Raw genomic sequence first — 11,795 nt, forward strand, 5'->3', positions numbered from 1 at the left:
GTACTAATTCCTTAGAAAAATTTCATGTTATTCCGATGGTTGGATCTTGGAAGATCGGGAAAATATGCTTATCAAATATTTTCGGCACCTTAAAATTAATTTCCAAATCTTTCTCGAAAAGTAATGAAAGTAATATTTCTTTTGATATTGCTGACATTGGGGCCCTGCACCGACACGAGCTGCTACGGGCCGTTGTTGAAACTTTGCATCATATTTTTCACTTTGTGAGAAATTCCACCAGCGGCCAATGGCTGGTTGCTGACTGGCTGGTAGCAAAGCAACGGCTGCGACGCAAACGTGCCGAAGTTGAGCAGCAAAATTTTTATTTGTCTACATACTAAATATCACTGGCATACTTATTACCCTTTCCTCGCACGCCCCCTTTCGCAACTGTGGCTAAGTAAAGTGCTAAACCTGTTGAGAAACTGATTTGCATTTGTTGTTTCAACGAAAAATATGAGACGCGTCAAATGCTCAGATCGCATACATACCTACCTTCTGACTGCCCGAAGTCACTCCACTTGGCGCACAACGACTTTAGAACCACGCTGCACCTGTCTGAGGAACCGACTGTCGGCGGCTGACTGCAATAGGAGGAGAATATTTAAGAGCGCTGCAATGCACGGGAGCGCGTTAGTAAGGTTTTACAAATCAACTTAGAGGGTCGATTGCAGTGAGTTTGAAAATTGCATTTCCATAATTGCACTATCACTAAAATCAGAAGGCTAATTTTGCCCAAGAAAAGAAAGTGGGTTTTACAAAAACTTGTGTACCACATAAATCTGGCTGATATTCCTCTGTACCAAGTATCCATAAGAAAGTACCGTTTATCCTACAATTACTTCAAATAGATGACCATTTGTCAAATAGATTGGTGTCAATGCTGAGACCCTCGCCAACTGATACCAAGCTGAAGCTTCTAAAGTCCTTGCAGTAAGTAAACACATTTCTATACATTTCTGAAAATTCATAAAACAAAATTATCTGAAAACTATCGTTATTGTTCTCGTTCTTACAGCTTATCCAAAAATCTCGCTGTTAGCAAAGGTTCGCGCACCGGCAATACCGCCAACAATTTAGAACTTAAGGTTCTAACCCAAATCCAACACGTGCCGTGAACATTAGCGTGGTCTGTGGAAAACTTGAGATTTCGAGCAACACTTTAGTAGACTTCAAAACAAATTGGCTATTTGATTTCCTCCTCAAAAGAAGAATATACGTCCGACTTTGCACCCTTCGTTTAATTCATCAACATGGTTTACACCGAGCGTACCGAACGTTACATTGAACCAACCGATCAGTGCAGCACCAGCGCTGGTAGCAGTAAATCGCATACCGCCTCCTCCAAATACTCGAAGGAGCAGCACTCCTCGAGCAATTCAAGCGCCTACAAGAATTCGAGTTGGGAAACTAAGCAGCCGCCTTCGGAGGATAAGTGGAAGTATAATAATATGGTACGCAATGATCGCGAAAAATTTAACAGCTTACATTTTTGCTAAATTACATTGGTATCCGCATCCTGAAACACACCCGAATTTGTGCCCCCACCAAATACATATGTACATACGTAAAGACAGATTTATATACTGCTAGCTACAATAAAACTTGTCCGCTCATTCATTTCCAATCCCCGCTATAATACTGCAATTGCATTCTATTCGAAGTTGTGAATAGTTGAGTAAGAACCTTACTAATGTGATCTATAATTTAGTGATTAGTTGATACATTTAAGCATTTGTATGTTAATTCGTATGGACGTGAAAATCCCCAGAGGGGTGTTGGCAAAATAAAATGAATATATACATTCATACATATGTACATATATACTTATATAGTAACAATTAAAAATCTACATTAGGGATGTGCCGGGTAAAGGGTAGATAAACGGAAATACGTCCTATCCTATAATCTAGAAATTTTAGTTGAAAACCTTTTCCAGAAAAAAATTTTATTGTATTTTTAACCGACTTCAAAAAAGAGGAGGTTATCAATTCGTCGGAATTGTTTCATTTATTTTTTTTTATGTATGTTACCGCATAACTTTGGTTAACCGATTTCTATCATTACTTTTTTAAAGGTTTTCATCCGATTTCAAAAATCAAACACGTTTGGAAAATAGGATTTATATACCTTTAAAGTGACGTATGTATAACAATCTATTGTTCGACTTAGACTGTTGGGAGTTTTCATGGGGTAAAATAAAAACTCCCATTTTTTTCATTTTTTTTCATCTTTGAACATCGCTAATTTCAAAATTTTTTTTGAAAATTACCAAACATGTAATACTTATTAATTTTCGAACAAATTGATATCTCATTTAATGAAATCGGATAAAAATTGTCGAAGTTAGGCAAGTTTCCTAACTTAGTTAGTTAGGTTATTTGACCCTTGTTCTTGGCCCGTCAATAAATCCCCTCTTCAAAACAACAAGTTCGAAAATAAAGGTTTTTTTTTAATAAAAAATTGAGGGCTCAGGAACTATAGGAAACCTTTTCTCATATTGTACTCGACCCTATCTACAAAATACACTAAGTTTGTTTTGAGTGTATTTCGCGATTTCTTTTTTGTCGCGCTATGTAATTGAATTTAAAAATGTTCATGTTTTTCATAATGAAAACAATCTTTTCCGCATTAAGGGGCAATTAACTATTTCTATTTTCAACTCTTTCTGATTTCGCTGAAGAAGGTGGTGTGTAGATTGCCAGTTTAAACACATTAGAGATTTTTTTGCAACTTTGCTTCCACCAATCCATTTCTAGTTCATAAAGCGCTGATTTTTTCATGTACGGTCACTGCCTAATCCGGCTACGCGGTGGTCCGGACACAGTTGTAATTCGCAAACGGCTACAAACCGAACAATTTGACATTTTTTACTCTGTTTTGTATATTTTTGCTAAATAACGGCATTCCTCAGCAATTTTTCGTCCGCAGTTAAATATGTATTTATATGGCCAATTCTACAGGAAAGTAAACCAGTCCGATTTTTTCTTTCTTTCAAATATTGAACATATTAGTGATTATTGGTATTCACTATATCTGTTAGCTGCTTCTGACACTGATTCTTATCATGTCCAACCATTTTGTGTTTAATATTTTGCTCCTTTTGTCGAAGGATTTTTCACAAACCTAAGAGTTTTCGATACTTCAACAAGGAAAAGTACAAAAATATAAGCTTTCCTTGATTTGTTTTGGTCGATTAAGCTCTGAACGATAGAAAATAAATTAGTTTAACAGGATACGTCCCAAGTTAGCGAGAAAGTTGTTTAGAACTCCTATTAAGTCGTAATGAAATGTACCGCAAATGTTAAGTGTAACGTAGCCAGTGAAAAACTAAAAAAGTTGTTTTTTGGATACTAAAGTACCCTTTCCAAAAGGATATATGTATAACGTGTTTTCTTAGTATTGTCGATATCATACTGATTCCATATGGAAAAAAGAAATCATAGCTGACTTCGTTGCACAATTACCTAATAAATAAGTGTAACGTGGTCAGAGCTTTTCTTTTTATTTAAACATTTTTTTATTGACTTGATAACTATTCTCATTTTAGCAATAAATAATAACACATATTTAAGAAAGTCTTTTCATGAGCAATTGCGAACTGAGCATTATAGTGCTAAATTTTAATAACTATTCTATTGAAATAAAGCGGAACTAACATTTGTAAAATATCCTTTGAAATCTTTATCTCTTAAGATTTTGCCTATACATTTGCCTATAATTCAATTAGATTTTTTGCCCATTATACGCGATTGTGCTCATAACACTACAATTTTATAGAGTCCGATACAAGCCTACACCAGACTATGAAGAGTTTATAATAATAATAATAACAGATTGGCGCTTACACATATTTTAGTGCTTGGCCGAGATTCTTCTCCAAGTTGTGGCGTGCGCCTTGATGTTGTCACGCAAAGGGGAGGGACCTACAGCTTTACGCCGACTCCGAACGGCGATTGTATTTTTATGAGAATCGCCGAGGTGCGACCGCTGTTAAGAAAATACCTTTCTTCTATATTTTTGCGATGTTGCTTTGGCCAGGGATTGAACCCAGGCCCTGCGGAGTGTAAGCGCGCACTGCTTACCACTACACTACAGCGGCCGCCGGAAGAGTTTTTAAGTCTATTTATTTTGATTGTTTTTGTTTATCGGCCTTTAAATTGTAAACTGATGTAATTTTTATTTTATAAGCTCGAGGCACAGAGAATACATAAAACACAGGTTTTAGTTCTTTGTTTCTTAGTATCGATATTTCGACCTCAATCTGAGGTCATCTTCAGGAACTTTTAGTTGTCGGTCGACCGGGAACAACTAAGAGTTCCTGAAGATGACCTCAGATTGAGGTCGAAATCTATATATTAATACGCTAACATAAATTTTGTCTCCGTTCGTTTGGCGATTCTACCGAACCGATTTCAAAACCAAGAACACCGTTGGAAAGGCATTTTTCCGTAGATGAGCAGAGTTTTTATGGTTTCACAATTGGTTGAAAATTACGGCCAAAACCGTCGTTTGAACATTTTAGAATTGTGTATACATGTTGCTGCAACATGTTCAATTTGATATGTTTCGCCTGTTGTTTCACTACACATTTGAAATTAAGCTCTGAAATAAAGATAAATATGAAGATGAAGAAATAAATGATAACGATGAAGTCAAAAAAAAGAAGGCAAAAGTGAAGATAAAGACGAAAATGAAGACAATGACAGATACATAAGAATTAGGGTAACTAAAAGGGTAAGAACATTTCTTGAATTTATGAAGTGAAACTTCTTTAGCGGCAATTGGTTGGTTGGGAGTAAATTGTCAAATTCAAGGGGAATAATGCACATGGAAATAGTTCTCAGCGGTTTAGCGGTTTGAGAATAAAAACAAAAACAAAGATGCCTAGAGGTACAGGCAAAAACGAAGATCAAAGTAAATTTAAACACTTTAAGGTAAAGGTGAAGAGGAATATGCAAAAATAAAGATAAAGGATGAGGATGAAGATCGATATTGTTATCGATATACAACTCGATATTTTTATCGATATAATAATCGATATTGCTATCGATAAAATAATCGATATTGTTATCGATATTGTTATTGATTAAATAACCGCTATTTCAATCGATATAATAATCAATATAATAATCGATATTGTTATCGATACAATAATGGATATTGTTATCGGCATAATAATCGATTAAATAATTGATTTTGTTATCGATTTAGTCACTTATATTGTTAACGATATGTACAACAATCGATACTGAAGATTGTTGTATTTATCGATGAATTAATCGATTTTACAATCGTTGTATTTTTATATCTTTATGGATATTGTTATCGGTATTTTTATCGACACAGTTATCAACAGGGTTATCGATATACTAGTCGGAACATGGAATGTGATCACATTACATGGCAACACATCACACGATATTACATCACATAATATGATATCACCAAGCCAGCTAAGATACGCACCCGCCTCTGTGCAGCAAAAAATGTGCGCCCAAATATGCAAGGAAAGCTTAACGTCGAAAAGCTGCAATCACAACAGACAGCCAGCGCTTTCGCTACTCGACTCTCACACCCGCCCTCAGAGAGCACTCTTCAACAAACCGACATATGCGAGCAGTGGAACCACATTTCCCGCTCATTAAGTACCGCCGCCGAAGCAGTAGTCGGATTTCAGCGAGCCCGAAAGAACAACTGGTACGATGAGGAGTGTCAAGAAGCTGCAGAGAAAAAAGATGCCGCCTACAGGGCCACGCTGCGATCGGGCGCAACGCGCGCTATGTGGGACCGCTATAGGGATCTGAAGAGGGAAGCGAGACGTATTTGCCGCAACAAGAAGAGAGAGGCAGAAATACGTGAGTGCGAAGAGCTTGAAATGCTGGCCGACAGGAGGAATGCCCGAAAATTTTACCAGAGAGTTAGGTGACTTACGGAAGGTTTAAAGACCGGGGCGCACTCCTGTAAGAACAATAATGGCGACCTAGCAACTGATGTCCAGAGCGTACTTAAATTATGGAGGGAACACTTTTCCGCCCTACTAAATGGTAGCAGCACGGAAAGTTGTGGAGAAGAAGAACCCGAGCCCGCAGTCGATGATGACGGAGTCGACGTTCCACCGCCTGACTATGACGAGGTACGTATAGCAATAACGCGGCTGAAAAACAACAAAGCCGCTGGAGCTGACAGCCTGCCAGCTGAGCTATTCAAGTACGGCGGCGAGGAGTTGATAAGGTGCATGCATCAACTCTTGTGCAGAATATGGTCAGATGAACGTATGCCCGACGACTGGAATTTAAGTGTGCTCTGCCCAATCCACAAGAAAGGTGACCCCGCCATTCGCGCCAACTACCGCGGGATCAGCCTTCTAAGCATAGGTTACAAGGTCTTATCGAGCGTATTGTGTGAAAGACGGAAGCCCACCGTCAATGAACTGATTGGGCCTTATCAGTGTGGCTTTAGACCTGGAAAATCCACCATAGACCAGGTATTCACAATACGCCAAATCTTGGAAAAGACCCGCGAGAAAAGGTTCGACACTCACCACCTATTTGTCGACTTTAAAGCCGCTTTTTACAGCACTAAAAGGAGTTGCCTATACGCCGCTATGTCTGAATTTGGCATCCCCTCAAAACTTATACGGCTGTGTAAAATGACGTTGAGCAATACCACCAGCTCCGTCAGAATTGGAAAAGACCTCTCCGAGCCGTTCGCCACAAAACGGGGTTTCAGACAGGGCGACTCCCTTTCATGTGACTTCTTTAATCTGATGTTGGAGAAGATAATAAGAGCTGCAGAACTGAACCGCTCAGGAACAATTTACTATAAGAGCGATGACATCGACATCATCGCTAACAAAAACCGCGAAGTCTGTTCTGCCTTTTCCAAGTTGGATAGGGAAGCAAAGCGAATGGGTCTGGTGGTAAACGAGGACAAGACGAAGTATCTCCTGTCATCAAACAAACAGTCAGCACATTCGCGCCTTGGCACCCACGTCACTGTTGACAGTTACAATTTCGAGAAAGTAGAGAATTTCGTTTACTTGGGAACCAGCATTAACACCGATAATAATGTCAGGATTGAAATCCAACGTAGAATCACTCCTGCCAACAAGTGCTACTTTGGACTGAGTAAGCAATACAGGAGTAAAGTCCTCTCTCGACGTACGAAAACCGCGCTCTATAAGTCACTCATCATGCCCGTGCTGGTATATGGCGCATAAGCATGGACAATGATAGAATTGATAGAATTGATAGAAAGATTTTGCGGAAGATTTACGGGCCTTTACGCGTTGGCGACGGCGAGTACCGCAGACGGTGGAACGATGAGCTGTATGAGCTTTACAACGATGTGGACATAGTGCAGCGAATTAAAATACAGCGGCTCCGCTGGCTTGGTCATGTCGTTCGAATGGACACCGACGCTCCAGCTCTGAAAGTATTCATCTCGGAACCCGCTGGTGGTAGCAGAGGAAGAGGGAGGCCCCCACTGTGATGGAAAGATCGGGTGGAGAAGGACTTGGCTTCACTTGGCGTTTCCAATTGGCGTCAGTTGGCACAGAGGAGAAACGACTGGCGTGCTTTGCTGAACTCGGCCAAAATCGCTTAGGCGGTTACAGCGCCAAAAAAGAAGAAGAAGAAGAAGAATATGATATCACATCACACGATATCACGTGACATGACATTATATGATATTACATCATATTATATGGCATGACTTCACATGACTTGACATCACATCATCTGACATCGTATGACATGACATGGCATTACATGACGTGGCATCACATGATATGACATCATATGGTATGACATCAGAGGATATGACAACATATGACATGACATCCTATCACATCACATAAAATCACGCCACATCTTATCACATCATCGCACCTCATCTCATCTACGTGAATAGAAAAAGAAAAGGATATAAGCAAAGATGTGAAAGATAAAAGCAAAGATGAAGACCAAGGTAAAGTTACCGATTTCAAAACCAAAAACACCGTTGGAAAGGTAATTTTCTGTAGATGAGGAGAGTTTTTATAGTTTCGAAATTGGTTGAAAATCGTCTTTTAAAAATTTCCATATTTGTGTATGGTTGTTTTTGCAACCTGTACAATTTAAGCTGTTTCGCATTTTGTTTTACTTCGTGTTTGAAATTAAACTTTGAAATAAAGATAAATATGAAGATGAAGAAACAAGTGATAACGATGAAGACAAAAAAAGGCAAAAGTGAAGATAAAGACGAAAATTGAGATAAAGGCGAAAATTGAGACAATGAGAAATTCATAAGAATTAGGTTAACCGAGTTGAAATTTTCCGATAGGAATCGAAATAAAATCAGCCATAAAGGTTACTGAAATTTATCGAATCATCGAAGTTTATTATCGCAACGTATCGAATTATTCCAACTGATAAATGTTTACTGAGTTGTCGAAATTTATAGACACAGAAACTTAGTTGTCCAAATTTACGGATAGTTATCGAGCTGTAAAAACGTATGGGATTAACGAAATTTGTCAAGTTAAAGAAATGTTTCAAGTTATCGATATTTATTGAATTATCATTATTTATAGACTTAACGAAATTTATCGAGGTGTCGTAATGCATGGAGTTCTTTCAACTTACAGAGTTATCGATAATTATTGATCTACTGAAATTGGTTGGTTCAACGAATCGAAGTTTAGGGAATTTTCAAAATATATCGATTTATCGAAATTTCAAGGTTACATAAGCTTATCGACATATCACTGCTTATCGAATTTAATCGCCTTAACAAGTGTAACGAGTTATCAAAATGTTTAGATAGTTTTCGAAAAATGTGGAGATGTCAAAAGTAAAAATTAATATAGGCATCCAAAGTTTTTACATTTTTGAGTTATCGAAATTTATCGAGCCATCGAATTTTACAGTTATCGAAATTGGTCGAGTTAACGAATTTTGTTGAGTTATCGAATTTTAGTGTTCTTGAAATTCATCGAAATTTCGATATATATCAAATCATTGAAATTTATCGATAAACTTGAATGTATCGGGTCAATTCGAAGTCCTGCAGAAGTCCTCCAAAGACCTTCTCAGATAAAAAAAATTGCTACGTGTTAAGTTAGTAAACCTCTCCAAGGCTTCTAAAACTAGAAAAACTGTCGAATTTCTACAGTAACTGGCACTCTAGTATCGATATTAAAATTAAAGAACTAAAACCCGTGTTTTATGTATGCTATTTATTTCGTTAAAAATTGTTCATGTTACAACTTTTCTATAAAAGCCCTAAATGCATTAACATTTTTTTATGTAAGATTAAGAAAGTTGTGGAAACCACTGTATCTGATTTGAAATTGTCTTGGATGGCATTGGAAAAAAATAATTATTCAGAAAGGATTAAAAAGAAAACACAAAACATTGTACTTTAGATGAGCTTATGCATATTTTAAGTGGTTTTTGTAGTGAAGTTAAATAAATATTATTTGCGACGATAATACTAAGATTTTCCGGTCAAAATTTTAGCGCATGATTTTTGACCTAGTTAGAATTTTTAAAGATAATCGAGTTTTATTTTTCAATCCTGCAATAGAAGATTCAAATTTTAACTCAAACAGTTGTTTATGATGACAGAATAAGAATGCGAAGAAAAAATGGATGAACAAAGCCTTTTGGTTAAACCTTGCCCAAGCGAACCGTACGTGTAACGTGGCCAGTGCTTTGTGTTACGTTGCCAGTGCCCAAATTTTATGAGCAAAAATTGTCAAAAACCTAAAATTTGCAACAATTGGGTAAGCAGATGACCACCTGCATTCCTTGTAGATGACATACTGAAAAGCTAACAATATTCGCTCGCCCGTTTCGCAGAAATTTCAAACTTTCTGACACAACCCATCATTAAACTTCCAAATGGTGTAACGTAGCCAGTGCACATTCGAATGCCTCTAACTTTGAAAGCCAATGATTTATTAAAACCCTTTTTTTTTACAGATACATAGATTGGACCGTGCCTGATCATATCACCTAAAAAGGCCAGTTGGTTTTGTGTTATTTAGTGGACAATTGATTCATACTTTAGAAAAGATGTGTACGAATGTAACGTAGCTAGTCAAATAATCGGCCATATACTTTTTGTTCGATTTCATTTATGGTTTTAATACTTACTCCAACATATGCATATGTATTTTTTCGTCTTCGTGTGGGGGCTCTACTCGACCAATTTTTTAAAACAAAGGCACCATTAGAAAGCTATTTTTCTGTAGATGGCGAGAGTTGTTACGGTTTCAAAATTGGTTTAAAGTTATGGCTGCAATCGCTATGTACACATTTCCGTATTTGTGTATAGTTGTTGTCTTTGCAAGCTGGTAAATTTAAGTTGGGTTTTGTATGCCAGCAATGTATGGTTTCTAGCAGTTTGTTTTGCTTCGAATTTTTGTTCTTGAATATGAAGATAAATACGAAGATGAACTCGTTTCCATGACAATCGTGTCTTCGTACCTAGAACAACCCAGATTTGGCCAGGGCCTATCACTACTATTTCCCTTGAAAATATGAAGACGAATGGCGAATACGTTGAAAGCGACAAAAACAAAGACGAATATGCAGTGTTGCCTAGTTTTGAATTTCATAAATACCCAGAAAATCGAGTTTTTTCTTGGAAAAAGCACCAAATTTTTAATTGGGAGATTTAATAGACTTTGTATGCATACCAAATTTTATTGTAGGTATGCCGATACAAATTTATGAAAATTAATGTTTCTTGCTCGGCGGTCCAGTTTATTCTGTTTTCTATAAATTCAAATATTTTCGTCCAAACGACGAGACGTAAACATTTTTGTTCTTATTTTCTAATTTGCAGCTGTGTCCGGCGTTGCCGTTTCGCTTAGATCTGCGCTGTTCAAATATTAATTTTTCTTCGATTTGCTTATTTTTTTTACAATTGCTATGAAATCAAAGTAACAACAAAAAATTATGTTTCATGAACTATGTGGAAGTTTAAATATACACTGTAGCCTCTTATGATCTCGTGAACTAAAGGAACGTAAAGAACTTTTCTTTCCGAGCGCTTCACACCTGAAACAACAGAATTTGATTTCCCTTTTTCAAATGTCTTATTTGAGCGCATCTACCGACACATAGTGGAAAAATCTTTTTGTGTAAAAAAAGCTGCCTACTCGATTATTCCTTTTTAAAAAGGTTCGTTATTCATATTACTGTTAGGAGATGCTGGTGCTTTTTTTAATATTCGTAAAAAATATAACAAATTCAGCCCAAACGAAAGGTCTAAAGATCGATTACCGTATGTAATTCTGGCATGATTGAAAGTGCTGCCACATATTTTTTTGACAAGCATATGCTTTTTCACTTATGATTGTCATTGTGTCATGATTTGGTTTCCATTTTTGTAAAGTTGACGAAGAGGAATTCCCAAATCGAAATAAAGTCGGATAGTAAGCCGGCGACTAAAACGAATATAAAGACGAATGCGAATTTCAATCAAAATTTCTGCAATATGAAACGATCTAGAAATGAATCAAAAAAGTTTCACTTCTGTATGTTGTGAGGCCCAGGGGAACTAATTTATTTTGATTTATTTACGAAAAAGATAACTGTATTGGGGTATTCAGACCAGCCCGACCACATGACCGGATAACCAGGCAGGTGTGAATGCCCCAAATGTAATGTAAATTAATTACTTAATTAAAATACAAATTCATGGTAATTTTTTAGTTTCTGGAGTTGGAGTTGTCCGGATAGGAGCTTTATATGCTGCAAGATACTTGGAGTCCTATGTTTAAAAAACTTTGCGGGGTTCTT

General features: G+C 37.1%; 1 protein-coding gene across 2 annotated transcripts; it reads left to right on the forward strand.

Annotated features, from left to right (window-relative positions):
• The first annotated feature begins 477 nt into the window (after nt 1-477).
• LOC118741596 lies at nt 478-1,818 on the forward strand. Of its 2 annotated transcripts, none has more exons than XM_036473592.1 (2): nt 478-933; nt 1,019-1,818. In XM_036473592.1, exons 1-2 carry the CDS (start codon nt 881-883, stop codon nt 1,116-1,118), a joined length of 153 nt encoding a protein of 50 aa, XP_036329485.1. In that variant the 5' UTR covers nt 478-880; the 3' UTR covers nt 1,119-1,818. The 2 variants fall into 2 exon arrangements, with proteins under 2 accessions (XP_036329485.1, XP_036329484.1); XM_036473591.1 differs by having other exon boundaries at nt 481-933.
• The last annotated feature ends 9,977 nt before the right edge of the window (nt 1,819-11,795 follow it).

This window comes from Rhagoletis pomonella, unplaced genomic scaffold, assembly GCF_013731165.1.
Source record: "Rhagoletis pomonella isolate Grant_MI unplaced genomic scaffold, Rhpom_1.0 Rhpom_scaffold_00006, whole genome shotgun sequence".
Classification (NCBI taxonomy): Eukaryota; Metazoa; Arthropoda; class Insecta; order Diptera; family Tephritidae; genus Rhagoletis; species Rhagoletis pomonella.

Coding starts and splice junctions, on each gene's coding strand:
- LOC118741596 (XM_036473591.1), top strand. CDS start 1,254: ATGGTTTACACCGAGCGTACCGAACGTTACATTGAACCAACCGATCAG.